General features: G+C 46.1%; 1 protein-coding gene across 1 annotated transcript in view; it reads left to right on the top strand.

Annotated features, from left to right (window-relative positions):
* Nucleotide 1: 1 nt before the first annotated feature.
* Nucleotides 2–22425, top strand: part of NOA1 (nitric oxide associated 1) — a gene marked incomplete at its 5' end in the record, with an annotated part of 39827 nt that continues 17403 nt past the window's right edge. Inside the window, 5 exons of the mRNA XM_084627354.1 lie at nt 2–65; nt 5688–6229; nt 6812–7442; nt 13681–13845; nt 17070–17266. Of these exons, the coding sequence (XP_084483480.1) occupies nt 2–65; nt 5688–6229; nt 6812–7442; nt 13681–13845; nt 17070–17266 (1599 nt within the window). The remainder of the gene's footprint in view (nt 66–5687; nt 6230–6811; nt 7443–13680; nt 13846–17069; nt 17267–22425) is intronic.

The following is a 22425-nucleotide window of genomic DNA, read 5'->3' as shown; positions in this document are numbered from 1 at the left end:
CATGCGCGCGGCTCAGGCGCGAGTGAAGTGCGGAATACGCGTGCGCCTTGGCATCGTGTCGCGCGGTGCCCATCTTTTTGAGGTGGGGTGGCACGTACCATTCTCCCAAAATAGGGGTGCATAAAAGCGCTGTTCCCATCCCAGCCGCGGGTAGGATAGAGAGTAGAACGTGCCCCCCTCCTGGAGTAGGCTGAAGCGTGACGGAGGTTCAGGGCTCTGCCCAGCTGTAGCAGTCGGACACCGCCCCACCCCCCTCGATTTTATGCGTCACACAGAGCCCTTGGAGGGGGCAGGCCGACCTTGCAAACACAAGCGGGGGTGCTCCTCAGACAGGGATTTCCCTACACCCCCCCCGAATTTCCCCAACAACCCCCCCCCCAGTTTTGTGAACTAGTTACATGCCATTTAGTGATTGGAAATTTGAATGGAAATTGAAACATTAATACACACTTTAAAAGCATATACAGCATATGATAAAATACTTGTACCTGAAAAAGTATAATAGATTTGAAAAGTATGACCATAGACTAGCTTCCTTATACAGCTGTTGTTTTTATGACCATGTCAGTGCCTTCATTTGGGTGATGTTGGCCAACCTAATAATTTCACATTATGATTTCTAAGTAAAGTCTAAATGAGCTCTCCCTGACAGCTAGTGATGAGCTGGGGGAAAAGGCTTCAGGACCGGATTGTATTTTCATTCACACCTCATCTACCTAGGTATCCGGCAAACAGAGCTGTTGTTGCCCAAATGATAGATTTTGGCTGGGGTTGGGTTATAAATCACTTGAATGCGAGGTGGGAGATGTAATGAAGTGTTATTTCCATTGTATGAGTAAAGGGCCGTAGAACTGTACTTAGCCTGTGCTGATTGAGGGCATCAAGAGAGGGTGGGGACAGGTGTTTTGCTTGATGGTCTGCCTGAGTCACAAGTACTATTAGACCTGCACCCCTCCACTGTTTAAAGACAGAACTGATTAGGCTCCATAGATAGTCTTTGTTTTATTAAGTGACCCCTAAGCTGAAATCACTGATAATCAGGTGCTTAGACCTGCTGTGGGACAGTGTTTCTGTGGAAGAGATGGCCAGCCTGCATTAGCAGTGAGGTTCCCCCACTGAGAGCTCAGCTAAAATCACTGAGAGCTGCATGGACCCTCAAGAGACGGACTCGCAGAGGTCATAGTGGCAGCAGAAGGTGATGGCGCAGGGCCATTGGTAACAGAGCGATGGAATGAACGGTGGCACAATGAACAACAGTGGTCAGAGCGAACAGTGAGTAGCTGGAGGAACGAGCAAGGTGCCTTCTTGCCCCCCACCTGGATGCACTCATGTGAAAGCACCTCTGAACTCTGAGTTTCCACTGACCAAGGACAACACCGGTGAGTGTTAATGAGGCTGTTAAGAATCCTAGAGACACAACACAGTTCATGCAAACAAACATCATACTTTTTATTTAGGCAAGAGATACCACACACTACAAACTGGAGGCCAATGTTAAGTGCACTGTCACTTGTTCATCCTGAAGTTGAACACTGTTTCCAAACAAGACCAGCAAATGCTCACTGTCTTTCTGCAAGAAACTCAACTGACTGGTTAGAAACATGAGGTGCAAGAGTGAAAGACTCAACAGTTGAAAAAGTGAAGAACTCTCTCACCACATTCAAAAAATTTACATACATGGCTAATGAATGCACCAATGCAAATGGTCATCAAGTATTAAGTCATCGTGTACATTATCTTGATGTCAGTGGTAGGTCAGTAGATGCATTTCTAGATGTTCAAGTTATAGAAGACAGATTGGCTGCATCTGTGACAACCGACATCTTAGAAGAGTTAAATGCTTGTCAATGGGACCCCAAACAGATGACTGCTTGTGCATTTGATGAAGCTGCAAACTTCTTTGGAAAACATGGTGGAGGACAAGCTTTGCTGAAAGAAAAGTGTAACCCTAGTGTCTCCTATACACCCTGCAGAGGCCATCTACTCCAACTAGCGCTAGTACGAGCTGCAGACTCTCCAAAAGACATTTTAAAAGCTATAAATTTAATATCTTCATTATATTCTTTTTTCAGCAAGAGTCCAAAAAGACTGAATATCTTGGAAAATATAGAAGAAACACTGGGACTGAAGTTCAAATTAGTCCAACCTGGGAAAACCCGCTAGCTTTCTCATGAGCGATCCTTGGCTGCTGTCTTAAAATTACTCCAGCCATTCTTACTGGCTTTGGAAAGTATCTACCAAGATGGGATGGATCTAAGTAGTGGGGCTGGTGGATTACTTTTGCTACTACATTCAGAGAAGACTATTGCCATTCTCTCTCTTGTAAGTCTACTGTTGAAACCACTTGGGTCATTAAACAATGCCATCCAGGCATCTGCTACAACAGTAGTAGATCTTTGTCCAGCAATAGAAGTTACATTTGGATCAATCCAAGAGCTATCCATTGAAAAAGTACAGGAAGAAGCAAAGACTTCAGTCCAGAAGTTGACTAATGAAGGCATTTATATTGAATCCTTAAGTGAAGAGGACAAGAAGTGTTTGTTAAGACAACTGAAAAAGTGCGCAGACTTGAGTCTTAAAAATCTACAACAGCGACTTCTAGATTCTACTCAGCCTCTATGTAGCTTTTACAGATCCCTGTCCTATAAAATACCAACAGTTGAGTGGAGTGAGGCACTCCAGCAATGGGGCTGCCCTGTGCTCAGGACAGAATAGAGAATTTGAACACAGCGTGGAATATCATACCATGAATGAATGAAGATTTGACTTCAACTTCTTTTTTATCATCACTAGTGGCTCAACCGGATCTTTGTGTTATGTTTCCTGGGATGAAAGAAGTAGGAATTCATCTTTTGCTACTCCCAGTCACAACAGCTACAGTTGAGCGTTCTTTTTCATCATTGAATAGAATTTTATATTTTGAAAGAAGTCGCCTTCTGCCTGATCATGTGAATGAACTAATGAGCATATCAGTTGAAAGAATGGAAGTACCGGACACCGAGAAGCCACCAAATATGAACGCATTGCATTCGAGAAGTTCATTAACAGAGTTGTGCAAAATTATAACAAGAAACCAAGAAGGATGTAGATGTAGTGCTTCATAGAAGGCTTGAGTAGCCAACTTTTTAATTTGTGTGATGATGATTTTAAAATCCATCTAATAAAATGGTCATGAAACATTTTTCAGTTTTTACTATGGTGCCATACAGCCCACCTTCACCCTCACAGTCCCACCCCTCATCAGCCCTGACCTCCCCCCCCCCAGTAAATTTTAACACACACCCCCTCCCCATTTCAGTTCCTGGGGAAAACACTGTCCCCAGAGACTCTAGCCCTGCAGAGGGGCCTGTATGTAGGTCCCCCTGCAGGGTCAGGGTATCATGCCATGGGCACTGCCAGCTTGCACCTTTTTATTGCAAGGCTTGCAATAGTGGGTGAGTTACAGAAAGACCCAGCCCTTGGAGTCATAGTGTCATGTGGGAGTTCCTGCTTTTACTGTACTTAAAAAAATGTGTCCAGGCCTGCGGTGATTGTGGTGAAAAGCTTGAAAGCATCACCCTGGGAGGCACAGCCAGCAGAAGGCAATTAAACCCAATCCAAGAGCTAGCAACATCTCATGATTTTAAAATCAATCTGACTTTTGATTTTTTAATCCTTGAAGCTGGCAGTACTAGCTCCGGCGGTTTCTGGGCGCTACTCATCTTGTTTTTCCGGGCAGAGCCTCTTTTTTGAGCCTCCGTCTTCTGTCCTGGTGGATTTTTCAAATAACAGGCAATGTCCTGGATTCTTGCAGAGTGTATGCTGTACCTCAGAAAGAGCCCTGATTGATCTGCTTCCAGTGGGTTCCTGCCCTGCATCCACAGCTAATTGATCTGTTCCCCTGCAGCCACAGTTGCTGGATCCCTGTCCCGGGAGGGGCTGCCTGATGGACATCCTTGCGTTCTGAGCTTGTGCCAGCTCCTCTGCCACCGTGACAGGAAGTGACACTGCCCCCACCTCCAGTAACTACCCCTACTGCAGGTACCCCTTCCAGCAACCCCAGCTGTACCTCACTCAGCTCCTCCTCCCCCCAGTTTCCCAATTGTACCCCCACACACATGCAATGTCCTCTCTTTGGGAACCTGAAATATGGTAACCCACACATAGGGCCTTTTGCACGGGGCACTGCAGATTGAGGCTCCAAGACTCTTCAGTCATTCAAGAACACCCTTACTCAATCTCTTGCTGAGTTGTTTGCATTTTGTTACAATTGAGTGAATTACCAACATAGGCCCTGACTGAGCCATTTTGCAATGAGCTCCACATGGGCACAACCATGCTTATTGCAGGTTTAGAGCCACACTTCAGCCAATCCTCCTCCTCATGTAGTGCTTATGATTGAAAGCATGATTTTAAGATGATTGGGGTGGGGGGAAGAAGGTTTGCACTATTATTGCTTGGGTTAAAACACCGTGATTGATCCCACACCAGCTTCCGCTGGCCACCACACATTCAAATGCAGATGCAAGTGCTTGAGCATCTCTGAGTTATAAAAAGGGAGTTTCAGAAGCACTGCTGTCTACAGCATTTCTCAAATGCGGCCATTGTGGCTACATGCAGCCACCAGGGGCTTTTTGGGCAGCCACAGCCTCCTGGGCAGTGATGGGGGCAAAGCAGTGGACCCTCCCCCAGGGACTGCCAGCAGTGATTGGGCCCTGCCCCCTTCTGGAGACACAAAAGCCGGAGGAGCAGGTAGTAGGTGTGAATTCCCCACCTTCCCTGGGGCAAGGTCCGGCTTCAGCCCTGAGGAGGCATGGGAGGGAGGATGGGCTACCTCAGTGGTTTGAGCATTGTCCTGCTAAACCCAGAGTTGTAAGTTTAGTCCTTGAGGGGTGCATTTAGGGATCTGGGGCAAAAACTGGGGCAGACTCCAGGCACAGGGATTTGGGCTTCATTCCCCTGCCACACGGTGACAGGCTCTGGCCCCGAGCACACCCTATCAACCCTGGCCCCCAGTGACCCTTGGCCCCCACTGCCTCCGTACCAACCTCCACATCCAGGACTTAGTTTGTCCCCAGTGTAAGCCTGCTGTGAAAGTAATATTTGCATGTTTGTTAATATCACTTTTTTTTTAAAGCAACCAAAAAAGCAAACGAAACAACAAGAAAAAAGACAAGAATGTGTAAAAGAACCTTATTTGTGTTTCTATTTTGTTAGGTCCAGTAAAGAATAGAAACAGCTGTATCTTATTTTTATTATTGAGTCTGCAAAAATAATCCTACAGAAATAAATAATGATTTGGACATGTGCATATTTATTTGTTTTTCCTAACGTTAATTAAGTATTTTAGGAAATATGTCCCAACGGTCACCAGCAAGAGTTGGTGGCCACACTCTGAGGCCACCAAAAAGTTTGTCATGAGAAGTAAACTGCATTGTTCTGGGTGCTCCTAGCGCTTTCCCACTGCTCCAGGTGGGTCTGGCCCACTCAGCACCCCACAGAGCGGCAGACCCCAATTTACAGCTGGGGGAGCAGAAGAGAGGCCAAGCCACTTGCCCAGGGTCACGCAGCGAGCCAGGCGCTGGCATCACTGGCACTGCCTGGCCCCGTGTGGGCTCTGGCTGAGGCTGCCCCTACCCCTGCCCTTGGACATGGGGGGAGGCGACGCTGGGCAGCCCCTGGACTCCCTGCCTCGCTGGGTCCGGCAGGCCCCGCCCGGCTGCCCAGTCCCGCCCGGCAGGAGGCGCTGTCTCAGGCCGGGCTCTCCGCGTGGCCGAGGCCGGGGGAGCGGAGCCGCGGCCTCGCTTCTCTCATGCACCGACTGAGCCGCGCGCTGCTGGGGGCCCTGGCCCGGGGCTTACCGGGCCGGCAGCCCCCGGGCCCCGGCCGGCTCCTGCCCGCTGCCCTGCGGCCGGGGAGACCGGGCGGCCTCTCCACCCGACCCTGGCGGGACCCTGCGGCCCAGGGGCCGGGCGGCGAGGAGGAGCAGTTCGTCTTCCCCGAGTACGTGCCCGAGCCGGGCCCGGCGCCGGCCGGAGAGCCGCCCGCCGCGCCGGGCCGCCCGCCGGGGAGGCCGCGGGAGAAGCGGCAGCACCGGGTGACGGGGCGGCCGGACCCGTCGGTGCCGCCCAGCGGGGTGAGCTGCTCGGGTTGCGGGGCGGAGCTGCACTGCCGAGACCCCGCCGTGCCCGGCTACCTGCCCAGCGAGAAGTACCTCCGCCTGATGGGCGGGCAGCCGGAGGGCCCCGGGGTGCCGGGGGGCTCGGAGAGGACGGGGGCCCTGGGGAGCTCGGAAATATTGGGCGGGCAGGGGGCCCTGGGGAGGACGGGGGCACAGGGGGCCGTGGGGGGTTCGGAGGGGCAGGGGGCCTTGGGGAGCTCGGAAGGATTGGGGGCCCTGGGGGGTTCAGAGGGGCAGGGGGCCCTGGGGAGCTCGGAAGGATTGGGCGGGCAGGGGGCCCTGGGGAGGACGGGGGCACAGGGGGCCGTGGGGGGTTCGGAGGGGCAGGGGGCCTTGGGGAGCTCGGAAGGATTGGGGGCCCTGGGGGGTTCAGAGGGGCAGGGGGCCCTGGGGAGCTCGGAAGGATTGGGGGCACAGGGGGCCCTGGGGGGTTCGGAGGGGCAGGGGGCCCTGGGGAGCTCGGAAGGATTGGGGGCACAGGGGGCCGTGGGGGGTTCGGAGGGGCAGGGGGCCTTGGGGAGGACGGGGGCACAGGGGGCCGTGGGGGGTTCGGAGGGGCAGGGGGCCTTGGGGAGCTCGGAAGGATTGGGGGCTCTGGGGGGTTCAGAGGGGCAGGGGGCCCTGGGGAGCTCGGAAGGATTGGGGGCACAGGGGGCCCTGGGGGGTTCGGAGGCGCACCGGGCCCTGCAAGGTGTGCTGTGTCAGCGCTGCTGGCTCCTGATCCATCATCAGCAGGCGCTGCACATGCATGTGTCCCGGGAGCAATACCGCAATCTGGTGAGCGCTGCCTTGCGCAGCCCCCCACGCCACGGTCGCCCCCCCCTGGTGCTATACATGGTGGACATGCTAGACCTGCCCGACTCGGTGCTACCGGATCTGCCTCAGCTGGTGGATGCAGGGTCCAACATCCTGGTGGTGGGCAACAAGGTGGACCTGTTGCCTGGGGACTCTCCAGACTATCTGAAGCGCTTCCGAAAACAGCTGTTGACGAACTGTGCCCGCGTGGGCATCCTCCCTGCAGCCCAGGGCACTGGGGGCCAGGTTGGTAGGACTGGGAGCCAGAACTTGGTGGATGTGCACCTGATCAGTGCCAAGACAGGCTATGGAGTGGAGAAGCTGATCTCCAAGCTGCAACGCTCCTGGAAGTGCAATGGCGATGTGTATCTTGTGGGAGCTACCAATTCCGGCAAATCCACACTGTTCAATACTCTGCTGCAGTCTGACTATTGCAAGTCCAAAGCGCCGGAGGTGATCAACAGAGCAACAATCTCGCCCTGGCCAGGTGAGGGGCATGGATGGGGACTTTTATCAGTATCTGTTTGGACTATGCTTTTCAGGGCAAGGAGTGTCTCTTAGGCTTTTATATAGGAGCCTATTTCTGATTGTGGTCTCCTGGGTGTTATGTAGAAATAACTGTTCCCCAAAAAAGTTGGTAAAAGAACTTTTAAGGTTGAAAAATCAAGCACTCCAAAGTTAACAAATGTCAGCGTTAGGCTTTCCCTTAATATGGTCTCCTTGTGCATTTGCATTCTGATACAGGCATATTAAATGGCACAAACCTTTGTTAACATCGAGTTAAGGTTGTCCAGTGGTAGCTTGGGCCTTTCCAGAACTTCAAGTTCAGCAAAACTCAAAACTTCTGAAAACCAAGAAATCCAACCTTAACTCAGCCCTGTGAAGCTGGCAATAGCCACTGGGAATCATCTGCATACACTCTAAGCATTTGGTGTAGCTGTATTTAATGGGGGATGAATAAGCTGGGACAGCTTGGAAGAGCTGTGATTGTGATATGAGGAGATTTGCTGCTGAGTACCCCCAAAAGAAAGAGATGCGGGTTCCAGTCTGCATCCATTCAGTTCAGCATTGTGTAGGTTGTAGCAGGGCAGTGGAAGCTTCTTGACATGGGCATTGTCAGTAGTGAGATGGTGTATGAGAGCAGCTGTGTGTGGATTTAATGATGGGTAGGGGAAAGTGCAGGTTTGGGAAATATCCTGTGTGCAAGTGTCAAGGGATTGTAAAAGGATATGAAGCAGTTGTTAAATTTCACAAGTGTGATATTCTGTCCAGGGAGTAGGCTCATCTTTGAGCATAGGGAAAGTGCAGATAACACTTGTCCATTACAGAGGAGAGGCAAAGTGCCAGTATTTGTGTTACTGGTGTGTTTGGGCAGAGTTAAGGTTGTGTGGGGTTTTACCTTAACTCTGTATTTCTTGATTATCAGAAGTTTGAGTTTGCTGAACTCAGCGTTCTGGAGGGATGCAAGCTGTCACCAGATAATCTTAATTCTGAAGTTTTTTGCCAGTGAATTTCTTAGTTTTTTAAACAGAAATGTTTGTTGGTAAGAGGCAGTGATCATTCGGACAGTTGTCGTTCTCACTTAGGTTTGCAGTTGATATGCTACTGTGGCTAACTAATAATCAAAAGACTTAGCTTTTATCTCGTGGTTTCATCAATAGATCTCAAAGAACTTTCCATATTCCCATTTCACAGATGGGAAACTGAGGCATGGAGGTGAAGTGACTTTCCCAAGATCACCCAGCCAGCTATGGACAGAGCTAGGAATAGTCCCAGTCCAGTGGTCTTTCCACTAGGTCACTCAGTTGCTATGTGATTCCTCAGTACTCCTCCCTGCTCCTGTACGTTTTGTTATAGTGGAATGGGAAGAATGGTCATGCTTTGAAACATTTGCAGTGTGTAGCCACTAACAGGGCCGGCGAGAGAGATCTCATCCGTGTTCTAGGTCCCAAAACCTTGACAGTTTTATGACATGGTTGTAATAGTAATTTTAAGCATGTGAGGGAAGACTCGTGTGTCTCTCTCCTTCTCTGCCCTCTGCCACACCATTCCCTGCTACATACAATGCCCCCCCTCAACATTTCCAGCTCCCCCTCCCATTCCCATCCCATCCCATGAAGCCAGCATTTGGCACCAGGCATGCCAGTTCTCAGGTCCTCACCTTGGTCTCATCAGTGTCTTCTTGGTGCATGCACCCAGCATGCCTTTTTAAAAGCTCTCCATCCAGAGGGGCAGGGGGGCTTCCACAGATCCTGGCTCACATGGAAGGGGCAGAGGGCAAGAGAAAGGGGCTAGACACCCCCAGAAAGTTAAGAGGTCTCTAGAACCTGGTTCATATGGGGAGGCAAGGAGAGGGGTCAGACCACCATAGATGAGCTGGGCCCCCAGATCCTGGTGCACACACACAGGAGTAGGGAGAGGGGCTCAGGCACCATTGTGGATACAGGACATCCAGGTACCAACTCACATAGAATCATAGAAGATTAGGGTTGGAAGAGACCTCAGGAGGTCATCTAGTCCAACCCCCTGCTCAAAGCAGGACCAACCCCAACTAAATCATAGGGGGTAGACCCTCACATCCTGGTGTTCAGACATGGAAGGGGACAAACCTCTGCCCCTATTCTTCCTGTGCCTCTGCTACTCATTCTCATGTCCCCTTCCCATTGTCCCTCTCCTGAGCTCCCTCAATCCCCCTCAACTCTTGTATCACCCATCCCCATTTATCCCACCCCCCTTGCTGCAGCCCCAAGCCCCTCACTCTTATTCCCCCTTAAATGCCCTTCTCCTGCCTGCAACCATTCACATTTCCATTATTTTTTTTTAACAAAACTGCTTTGATTACATTCCCCTGATATAAAAAACAACCAATTGTGCCTCTCTGGTGTCACAAAGCAGCTATTAGACCTGGTTCAACTGTCCAGTTAAGTTAGCTTTGCATCTAGTTTGCTTCACCAGAGTGAAGCAAAATAGCTGGAGTGGGCTAGCGAATTTACCTTTCTTGATTTCCATTGGTATGTTGTCGTGGTGCTCAGAGCTGTTTACCTTACAGTGAGAATTATGTCAGTCTTCAAGGAGTGGCACATCTGTTAGTTGTAGTCCAGTGCAGAACTTTTACGCTTCTAAAGGCTTTCTTGACAAACTGAAAAACCAAAAATTAGCTCCTCTCTGCACCCACCATGGGTGGCTCATGGGTTTCTCTGCTCTCAGTTTGACCATTATCAAATTTGCAGGCATCATCAAAATTAGACAAGGGTTAAGCAGTCAGGCAGCAGGACAGAACCAAACTCCAAAGTGACCTGGAGAGAGCGTAGTATTGGCGTCATGTATCTTACTGCTAGCCCTGGTGGTTTGCAAAATATCAGTCTTTAAACCTCTTCCCGATCCTTCAGTCTAATGGGGCTCTTTTTGGCACTGGCCTAGGGCTGAATATAGCAAGTCCTGTGTCAGTGTTATTTTCAGTTTCTCAATATATACATAACTCTTAAACTCCAGTTCACATAATTTGGCCAAATATGTGTCTCAAAATCTCTTTGGGAAAAATAATGTTTAGCAATCTTGTCCAATACTGAATAATATTCATTGAAACAGAGCTGTCTAGCTTTCAGTGTCATTATTCAGTGAATCTGGCACCTCTGGAAGGTTACCTTAGTGGTGGTGGGAGCCTCCTGTTGAGATGCTAGAGGCATAGAAGTAACAACTCTTGACCCTCGTATATTGACACTCCTCAAGGGGTGAAGTTAGTTCAGTCTCCATGCTCATTGATGCCTTTGCCTCGCTGCTAAGACCCGCAACAGGAGTTAGAATTTGTTAGAAAAGAATTTGGCTGACCTTCCATTCCCCCATAAGCTTCACCTTGGCAGACTAACACATTATAAATTATACAATTGCACAGTCTATACTAAGGTTATAAAATGCATTCCAGTGTTTTGGCTAACACATTTTAAAAAAACATCTTCCTTCCTAGCCTCAACAAGGCCATGGTGTCTTCCAGGAAAAAAACTGTAAAAAACCCATGAATTTCTAAGGTGTCGTGGAGTGTGGGGGAGTCCGGGCCCTGCACCCCTCTTCCTGGGATTCACCGTGACTCTCAGCCGGCCAGTAAAACGGAAGGTTTATTGGACAATAGGAACACAGTCTAAAACAGAGCTTGTGGGTACAACCAGGACCCCTCAGTCAAGTCCTTTTGGGGGGCAGGGAGCTTAGACCCCAGCCTTGGGGTTCCCTGTGTTAAACCACTCAGCCGAAAACTGAAACCAACCCCCCACCCCCACCCCCCCACTCCTCCTTCCCCCAGCTCCTCCTTGAGCCTTTGTCCAGTTTCCTGGGCAAAGATGTCACCTGGGTCCAACCCCCCCCCCCCCCCCCAGCTCAGGTTACAGGCTCAGGTCTCCTCACTCCAGTGGAGTCACCCCCTGCTCTCCCATCCCCCATGCAGACAGTCCCAGCAGAACTAGATGACATTCCCTGGTCAATCCGCCCCGCTCCCTGCTGCGTCACATAAAGTTTAGAAAAAAAATCAAATTTAAATGGCCACAGCCCTATTGTTTTCTTTGTACATCACCTTTAAAGGGCAAATTGAAAGAAACACCAAGTTTTGCTCTTACAAAATTCTTTTTGCTTTCAATAGTCTTTAAAGACATTTTTCACATATAGTTTTTGTTTTTTCAGTAAATGGAGAGCCATAAATAAGAATCATAATAGCAAAATGGGATAGGTCTTAATTGTGAAGTAAATATCACTGCAGAATTCTGCTGGTTTTCATGCAATTATGCCACAAGTAAAGTTTCTTTACAAAAGAATGTGTTCATAGGCGTAACCCTTTCATATCATGCTCAGCACTCTCTCTTCCTAGAACTCCTGTTGTTCCAATCCCGTCCTTCATTCCTTTCTTCAGTCCACCTATCACGATGGTCAGTGGTCTGATACTAACAGAAAGGTAATGCTGTAAGGATGTGGCTGAGCCAACACCAATGTGCACTGCATTTGTGGCAGCAAGAAAAATGTGAATCACTTTGCTGCAGTTGTTGAGAAAGACTTTCATTTCTAACCAGCTGTTCAGCCCAAATGCTGCTGACCTAATTCTGGGCCTTTAAAATCAAGAAGAGTTTTGCCCTTGGCTTTGATGAGACCAGGATTTGGTCTCCAGTGGCCTAGTCTACACTACACAAATGTACTATACCTGAGTACAGTTGCCAAAAATTCATGTTTTGGCAATTTTTAATCACAGTGAGCTGATGCAGCGCTGAATGTGGTTTGCTCTGCATGCTAAGTAGTGTTCAACCTCAGTTCAGCTAACATGACTGCTGACAAGATCACAGGGTGGTCATAGAATAGCAGGGTTGGAAGGGACCTCAGGAGATCATCTAGTCCAACCCCCTGCTCAAAGCAGGACCAATCCCCAATTTTTGCCCCAGATCCCTAAATGACCCCATCAAGGATTGAGCTAACAACCCTGGGTTTAGCAGGCCAATGCTCAAACTACTGAGCTATCTCTCCCCCACCACTGTGGCGGATAGTTTCTGAGAAGAGCCATTAGCTTAGCAGTTGACTTTAGTTTTGTTGTTGTGATTGCTTTTCTGTTTCATAAAGAAGAATAGGAGTACTTGTGGCACCTTAGAGACTAACCAATTTATTAGAGCATAAGCTTTCGTGAGCTACAGCTCACTTCATCAGATGCATATCGTGGAAACTGCAGCAGACTTTATATATACACAGAGAATATGAAACAATACCTCCTCCCACCCCACTGTCCTGCTGGTAATAGCTTATCTAAAGTGATCATCAGGTGGGCCATTTCCAGCACAAATCCAGGTTTTCTCACCCTCCACCCCCCCACACAAATTCACTCTCCTGCTGGTGATAGCCCATCCAAAGTGACAACTCTTTACACAATGTGCATGACAATCAAGTTGGGCTATTTCCTGCACAAATCCAGGTTTTCTCACATCCTCCCCACCCCCATACACACACAAACTCACTCTCCTGCTGGTAATAGCTCATCCAAACTGACCACTCTTCAAGTTAAAATCCAAGTTAAACCAGAACATCTGGGGGGGAGGGGGTAGGAAAAAACAAGAGGAAACAGGCTACCTTGCATAATGACTTAGCCACTCCCAGTCTCTATTTAAGTGGCTAAGTCATTATGCAAGGTAGCCTGTTTCCTCTTGTTTTTCCTCCCCCCCCTCCGCCCCCCAGATGTTCTGGTTTAACTTGGATTTAAACTTGAAGAGTGGTCAGTTTGGATGAGCTATTACCAGCAGGAGAGTGAGTTTGTGTGTGTATGGGGGTGGGGGGGATGTGAGAAAACCTGGATTTGTGCTGGAAATGGCCCACCTGATGATCACTTTAGATAAGCTATTACCAGCAGGACAGTGGGGTGGGAGGAGGTATTGTTTCATATTCTCTGTGTATATATAAAGTCTGCTGCAGTTTCCACTATATGCATCTGATGAAGTGAGCTGTAGCTCACGAAAGCTTATGCTCTAATAAATTGGTTAGTCTCTAAGGTGCCACAAGTACTCCTTTTCTTTTTGCGAATACAGACTAACACGGCTGTTACTCTGAAACCTGTCATAAAGAAGAATGAGGCCATCATACAGCCTGCGAACTTTCTTCTGTGTGTGGTTTTTTTCATTGTTTGAACCTTAACATTTAATTGATTTTATATATACTGTGTTCAGTTTGCACAGTCACAGACCTGGATAATGTTGGAATTTGTTTTACAGGCACAACTTTAAACCTCCTGAAATTTCCAATTATTAACCCTACATCTGACAGACTGTTCAGGAGACAGGAGAGACTAAAAGCAGATGCAGAAAAAACTGAAGAACAACTTAGTGATGATGAACAAAAGTATCTTAAATGCCTTAAAAAGCAAGGTTATTTAATAGGTGAGTATTATCTGAGGAAGAGTATCACCATTTGTTCTCAGATGCAAATATTGCATTATACAAAAGACTCAGTTAAGCTTTACTGTATGATAAGTCAGTGTCTAAAGTGAACTCTTCATTGGTAAACGTTGCTAGCCAACATACATTTATGATACATTCTAATTTGGGTTACTAGCAACAGCATATCAGAATAAAAATTCTTCAAATATATATTAATAATCTTCTGTAAATCCTTATTCTTGATCTTATTAACAAAAAGCTATCTTAACAAAAAGGAGGTTAAGGGGCGGCTTGATTACAGTCTATAAGTGCCTACATGAGGAACACACATTTAATAATAGGCTCTTCAATCTAGCAAAGAAACATATAACATTATCCAATGGCTGGAAGTTGAAACTAGACAAATTCAGACTGGAAAACAGGCATCATTTTTTTGACAATGAAAGTAATTAACCATAGGAACAATTTACCAAGGGTCATGGTGGATTCTCCATCAATGGCAATTTTTAAATCAAGATTGGATGTTTTTCTAAAATATCTGCTCTAGAAATTATTTAGGAGAAGTTCTTTGGCCTGTTATAAAGGAAGCCAGACTAGATGATCACAATGGTACCGTCTGTCCTTGGAATATGTGAAAATCTAATATGCAGGATCTCTAACTTTCTACAAGTCATAACTTAAGATGTTTTTTGTGTCACCAGTTTTCATTCTACCCGATAAGAGGTGTGTGTGTGTGTGTGTGTGTATATATGTATATATATATATATATATATAATGTTTCTTCTGGACACCACACCAATGCATCAATTCAGTCCTTGTCCTTCTGGTGTAGGTGATTTAATGGATTTCCACGATTGCATCGCAGCTCTTTCGCCTTTTCCAAAATAAAAAAGACTAATACACTTAATTGTATTGGCTGTTCATTGGTAGTGTGCAAACTGATAGTGTGTCTTGTAGAAATGGGCTAAAAGATTACAATTACCTTCAAAGAGAATGCCATCCAAAGACACTTTAATATAGCTGGAGATAGGCCCAGCTACTGAGTTAGGTTTTAGATTTCCAGCAAGTTCAGAAATGTTCAGATCTGGAGTTTTTGTTCAGGCATATTCCTCTGTGACTGGGGTCCCAGGGGGGCCATACTAGATCACTCAATCAGGGCAAACTGCACAGAAGGGGGCAGACAATTCCCCAAACTGGTAGTTATTTCTAATACTTAGATTCACCAAGCCAGCAACAAAACAGCTTCTACGATACCTAACTGGTTACCCAGAAGCCAAAACACAGCTCCCTTAAAGCAACCCAGCCTTGAGCTCCCACCCAGACAGCCAGTTCAAATATTATGAAGATTACTGAAAATCTTCTTCATCTTATAAAAAATTATTCCAATCCCAAAGGATCAGATACATCGCCCACCAGGTCAGTGAATATTTCAGATCTTACCCAAATACACGCTTACCACCAATTCTTATGAATTAAACTAAGATTTATTAAAGAAGTGAGAGTGGGTATTGGTTAAAAGATCATTCTACACACAAACTTGAATAAAAATCTTAGGTCAGTTTCATTGTAGGGATGGTGAGCTTTAAAGTTGCAAAGAGTTCTTTCAGAATTAGTCCATAGGTTACAGTCCAATGTCCAATATCAGGGTGATCCAGATGGGACTGGAGATCTCAGTCTTGGGACTCAAACTTCCCCTGGCAAGCTTAAGCAAATCTGAGATAACAGGGTCAGGGCCCAATAGTTCTTTTTATAGTTTTTTGGCAGCCTCTTGACAGCGTGCAGTCTTTGGGTGAACAATAGTAGCTTTGAAGTAACCTCCTATTTCTTAAGCATCACCAGTAATTAGCTACATGGATTAACGTAAGGCAGCTGTCCATCTCCCCCCAGTTACAGGTAGTTTACTACATACTTCAAAGAGAAATGAAGATAGTAATATTACTACATTCACAGTTCATCTAAATGTTAATATCTTCTTTTGATCTCTGAATTAACAGAATACAGCAATGGGAACCATTCGGTTACATTGTTAATTGCTAATGATGTATTTGTAAACATACACAAAACCACAACTATTATCTACTAATTTATCTCTAAAGGTTGAATCTGGGTCAGTTAGCCTGCTAGTTGTGTAATCCTTTCTGGCCCTGTGTCACACCATAATTAAAACACTTCTTATTAACACTATGTATAGAGCGAAGACTTAGAAAACATAAAAGAAACCGTTATGTGTAAATGGATGTATACTATATATAATGTGGGCTTTCTTGATTGTGAGTCTGAACTAACAGTTATAAAAAAGAAAAGGAGTATTTGTGGCACCTTAGAGACTAACACATTTATTTAAGCATAAGCTTTCGTGAGCTACAGCTCACTTCATTGGATGCATGCAGTCGAAAATACAGTGGGGAGATTTATATACACAGAGAACATGAAACAATGGGTGTTACCATACACACTGTAATGAGAGTGATCAGGTAAGGTGGGCTATTACCAGCAGGGGAGAGAGAAAAAAATAAAAAAAACCTTTTGTAGTGATAATCAAGGTGGGCCATTTCCAGCAGTTGACAAGAACGTGTGAGGAACAGTGGGGGGGGGGGGGGGGAATAAACATGGAGAAATAGTTTTACTTTGTGTAAAGACTGGGAGTGGATGTGCTCATAGCTTTGTGCAGTTGTAAGCTTTGCAGGCCATTTTCCCCTTGCGGAGACTGAAATTGCCACAAATCAAGGGCCTTATGCTGCAAAGATGCACATGCTTACATTTATACAAGCAGTTCCATCCAAGTCAATACTCTCACAAGTAGAGTTAAGCACATGTATAAGTGTTTGAAAGATCAAGGTCTTAAATATATATAAAAAAAAGTCTAATTTACAAAGTGTTTTGTGCAATGCCTAGAACAATGGGAACATGATTGGGGTCCTTAGGGTTATTGTAATACAATAATAATAATAGCACATTATAGCGGGTCCATGATCTGGGGGACTGCTAATAACACTGGATTTCTCGTTTTTTGTTGGACAAGAAGGAAAATTAAAATACAGAAACATAAGTCACTTTTTAACATCCTGACTTTTGAGCATTTAAATTTGTAAGCATAAATCACATTTATATTACTTTATCATGTGTTTTTTATTTATTTTTCGGTTGTAAGGAAGAAAAATTTCCAGTTGAAGAAAATGTAAAGTAACATAAATTATTAAAAATACTTTTCTTTTTTAATGTAGGAAGAGTTGGAAGAACATTTCAACAACAGAAGTCAAAAGCTGTCATTGACTTTGATCCTGATGAGCTCTCTTTTAACATGGAAGAGGAGCCTGTCTTTTCATCTGACAAGCCTAAAGAGAGAGTGGAATTTACACACAATGAACTGAAAGATGCTCGCTGGTTTTTTGACACGCCGGGGATTGTAAAAGAAAATTGTGTAGGTGCTCTGTCTGTCTGCATTTGAGAAGATAGGTATTTGGGAGAGGGAGTACTGTCTTAGTTAACTGTCAGTGCAGGAAAAGAGATTTTTTATATCCTTATGAAATAAGACTCTAGCATCCAGGTAATCATTTACTGCCTCCCAGTGTATCAGAGTATTGTGTAATAAGTAGAGCTGAGCGAATAATGGATTTTATTTTACCTTTTTTTTTTTTTTTTTTTTCCTTCGGCGCTGAACCAAAATTTGTTGGGGGGGAAGAAGCCATTTTGAATCTCGTTTTATTCAAAAAATTTTATTGAATCAAAAAACTTTACATAAATTTGTTTCTAATTGACTGAAGTGTTTTGGTCAACTTGAAACAAATTTTTCCTAGTTTTTCAATTTAGCCATTTTTAGGGGGTTTTCACTCATTTTGAAATGGTCAGAATGAACTTTTTTAACTTTTTTGATATTTTTTTTTCTTTTTTCAGCCAAAACTATTCATCAAATTCAATCTGAATTTGCAAATTGTTTTAGAGCCTCTAATACTGCATTGTTTAGGATAAATTTCTATTTCCCCAAAATAATTTGCCCACTTTTAGTACTAAGGCCTGTCTTATATAGCAAAATTTATCACGCTGGGTGGTTCGCTGTACCTAGTAGTGCCATAACCACCTTCCAACATGGGTATTTACCAATGGAGATTGAACCAAGCGCTATTTATAAGCATGTTAGTGAACTTTTTACAGACCAGTTTTTTGTAGATGAGCCCTGAATGTGTCTCTCTGTAGTAGTACATTTCTGTAGGAGGAATGAATGGCTCGGAGTATTAAAAACAGGATCTGGTGGCAGGATATAGGATTATATCTTTAGGTCTGGTTTTGAGTGAGAATCAGATCACAAGAGACTTGTCTGTTCTAAAAAAAATTATATTGGTTTAACTGAATTGATTTAAAATCCATCTAGTAAAACCAGTGCAACCCCCTAATGTATAACCATTGCTTAAATAAGTTTGCTTTGCATTGGTCGTTTACCAAATAGAGCTAATCCCATTTAAATCTACATTGGGTTTTATTTAACTAGATCAATTTTTAAATAGATTTTAATGTTTAAACAGATACGATTTTTAGTCTAAGAGTACCTAGGACTGAGACTTTCAAAGCTGCTTAAAGGGTTTGAATGATAAATTCATGGGAATAAGAAGTCCAAATTCCCTAGATGGATTTTAAAATTTTGGCCTTAAAATTAATAGAGCCACTGGAAATATGCTCTGTAGAAATCCTGCACAGTTACATGGACTTAGGATCTGTCTATGGTGTGACAGGGTCAGGCCAGGTGGCTACAGGAGAGTGATGGAAGGCAGATATATTAGCCCCAGGTTAAGCAGGTCCCCTTTCCATGGGTAAGGAAACAGGGGCGGTTCCAGAACAATCAGGAACTTGCTGGAACCAATTAAGGCAGACAGGCTAATTAGGACACCTGGAGCCAATTAAGAAGCTGCTAGAATCAGTTAAGACAGTCAGGCTAATCCAAGGCTAAGCCTTGGAAACAAGCAGGGAGAACTGGAGGTCCTGGTGATGTCAAGGAACTATGACGTGATCGGAATAACAGAGACTTGGTGGGATAACTCACATGACTGGAGTACTGTCATGGATGGTTATAAACTGTTCAGGAAGGACAGGCGGGGCAGAAAAGGTGGGGGAGTAGCACTGTATGTAAGGGAGCAGTATGACTGCTCAGAGCTCCGGTACGAAACTGCAGAAAAACCTGAGTGTCTCTGGATTAAGTTTAGAAGTGTGTGCAACAAGAGTGATGTAGTGGTGGGAGTCTGCTATAGACCACTGGACTAGGGGGATGAGGTAGATGAGGCTTTCTTCCGGCAGCTCACGGAAGCTACTAGATCGCATGCCCTGATTCTCATGGGTGACTTTAATTTTCCTGATATCTGCTGGGAGAGCAATACAGCGGTGCATAGACAATCCAGGAAGTTTTTGGAAAGCGTAGGGGACAATTTCCTGGCGCAAGTGCTAGAGGAGCCAACTAGGGGGGGCGCTTTTCTTGACCTGCTGCTCACAAACCGGATAGAATTAGTGGGGGAAGCAAAAGTGGATGGGAATCTGGGAGGCAGTGACCATGAGTTGGTTGAGTTCAGGATCCTGACGCAGGGAAGAAAGGTAAGCAGCAGGATACGGACCCTCGACTTCAGGAAAGCAGACTTCGACTCCCTCAGGGAACGGATGACCAGGATCCCCTGGGGGACTAACTTGAAGGGGAAAGGAGTCCAGGAGAGCTGGCTGTATTTCAAGGAATCCCTGTTGAGGTTACAGGGACAAACCATCCCAATGAGTCGAAAGAATAGTAAATATGGCAGGCGACCAGCTTGGCTTAATGGTGAAATCCTAGCGGATCTTAAACATAAAAAAGAAGCTTACAAGAAGTGGAAGGTTGGACTTATGACCAGGGAAGAGTATAAAAATATTGCTCGGGCATGTAGGAATGATATCAGGAGGGCCAAATCGCACCTGGAGGTGCAGCTAGCCAGAGATGTCAAGAATAACAAGAAGGGTTTCTTCAGGTATGTTGGCAACAAGAAGAAAACCAAGGAATGTGTGGGCCCCTTACTGAATGAGGGAGGCAACCTAGTGACAGAGGATGTGGAAAAAGCTAATGTACTCAATGCTTTTTTTGCCTCTGTTTTCACTAACAAGGTCAGCTCCCAGACTGCTGCGCTGGGCATCACAAAATGGGGAAGAGATGGCCAGCCCTCTGTGGAGATAGAGGTGGTTAGGGACTATTTAGAAAAGCTGGACGTGCACAAGTCCATGGGGCCGGACGAGTTGCATCCGAGAGTGCTGAAGGAATTGGCGGCTGTGATTGCAGAGCCATTGGCCATTATCTTTGAAAACTCGTGGCGAACCGGGGAAGTCCCGGATGACTGGAAAAAGGCTAATGTAGTGCCAATCTTTAAAAAAGGGAAGGAGGATCCTGGGAACTACAGGCCAGTCAGCCTCACCTCAGTTCCTGGAAAAATCATGGAGAAGGTCCTCAAAGAATCAATCCTGAAGCACTTGCATGAGAGGAAAGTGATCAGGAACAGCCAGCATGGATTCACCAAGGGAAGGTCATGCCTGACTAATCTAATCGCCTTTTATGATGAGATTACTGGTTCTGTGGATGAAGGGAAAGCAGTGGATGTATTGTTTCTTGACTTTAGCAAAGCTTTTGACACGGTCTCCCACAGTATTCTTGTCATCAAGTTAAGGAAGTATGGGCTGGATGAATGCACTATAAGGTGGGTAGAAAGCTGGCTAGATTGTCGGGCTCAACGGGTAGTGATCAATGGCTCCATGTCTAGTTGGCAGCCGGTATCAAGTGGAGTGCCCCAAGGGTCGGTCCTGGGGCCGGTTTTGTTCAATATCTTCATAAATGATCTGGAGGATGGTGTGGATTGCACTCTCAGCAAATTTGCGGATGATACTAAACTGGGAGGAGTGGTAGATACGCTGGAGGGGAGGGATAGGATACAGAAGGACCTAGACAAATTGGAGGATTGGGCCAAAAGAAATCTGATGAGGTTCAATAAGGATAAGTGCAGGGTCCTGCACTTAGGACGGAAGAACCCAATGCACAGCTACAGACTAGGGACCGAATGGCTAGGCAGCAGTTCTGCGGAAAAGGACCTAGGGGTGACAGTGGACGAGAAGCTGGATATGAGTCAGCAGTGTGCCCTTGTTGCCAAGAAGGCCAATGGCATTTTGGGATGTATAAGTAGGGGCATTGCCAGCAGATCGAGGGACGTGATCGTTCCCCTCTATTCGACACTGGTGAGGCCTCATCTGGAGTACTGTGTCCAGTTTTGGGCCCCACACTTCAAGAAGGATGTGGATAAATTGGAGAGAGTCCAGCGAAGGGCAACAAAAATGATTAGGGGACTGGAACACATGAGTTATGAGGAGAGGCTGAGGGAGCTGGGATTGTTGAGTCTGCAGAAGAGAAGAATGAGGGGGGATTTGATAGCTGCTTTCAACTACCTGAAAGGGGGTTCCAAAGAGGATGGCTCTAGACTGTTCTCAATGGTAGCAGATGACAGAACGAGGAGTAATGGTCTCAAGTTGCAGTGGGGGAGGTTTAGATTGGATATTAGGAAAAACTTTTTCACTAAGAGGGTGGTGAAACACTGGAATGCGTTACCTAGGGAGGTGGTAGAATCTCCTTCCTTAGAGGTTTTTAAGGTCAGGCTTGACAAAGCCCTGGCTGGGATGATTTAACTGGGAATTGGTCCTGCTTCGAGCAGGGAGTTGGACTAGATGACCTTCTGGGGTCCCTTCCAACCCTGATATTCTATGATTCTATGATAATCAGGGCACCTGGTTTAAAAAGGACCTCACTAGTGAGAGAGCGTGTTGCTAGAGGACTGAGGAGTACAAATGCTATCTGGCATTAGGAAGAAGGTCCTGTGGTGGGAAGGTGTTGGGAGGAGGCCATGGGGAAGTAGCCCAAGGAGTTGTAGCTGTCACACAGGTGTTACACGAAACACTGTAGACAGCTGTGATCCACAGGCCTCTGGCTGGAAGCCGGAGTAGAGGGCGGGCCCGGGTTCCCCCCATCTCCCCAACTCCCTATTGGATACAGGAGGAGTTGACCTGGACTGTGGGTCCCACCAGAGGGGAAGGTCCCTGGCCTGTCCCCCGACTCACTGGGTGGACCAGCAGAGACGGCGAGGATTGTTCTCCTTCCTTTTCCCCATGCTGGCCAGTGATGAGGTTAGCCGAATGAACGGCAAGTTTGAGCTACTAGCAAAAAGTGGCCAAACTGAGGGCTGCCGTGAATCTCTGAGGCGAGCAAATCCGCCAATAAGTGCAGGACCCACCAAGGTAGAGGAGGAACTTTGTCACAATGGATATAACTGTTTTCTACAGAATTGAAGTTAACCTTTTTTTAAAAAAAATTAGTAGTAGTAGTTTGACTTTCTACCCGCATATTTTGTACCAGTAGAATTCTTTTGGTTAGAGGGATAATAATTATTATTTTTTTACCAAATTAGTTAAACCAGTACAAACCCTAGTGTAGACACAGCTATATCAATAGAAAGGAGTCTTATACTGTTATAGCTTATTCCCCAACATATAGGGGAATGAGTGTTACTGGACGAAGCACCTTTATACCAAGATAACTAC

The sequence above is a fragment of the Lepidochelys olivacea genome (genome assembly GCF_965140295.1).
Source record: "Lepidochelys olivacea isolate rLepOli2 genome assembly, chromosome: 4".
Lineage (NCBI taxonomy): Eukaryota > Metazoa > Chordata > Testudines > Cheloniidae > Lepidochelys > Lepidochelys olivacea.
Note: the sequence above shows the minus strand (reverse complement) of the source record. Positions and strands in the feature narration are given on the sequence as shown.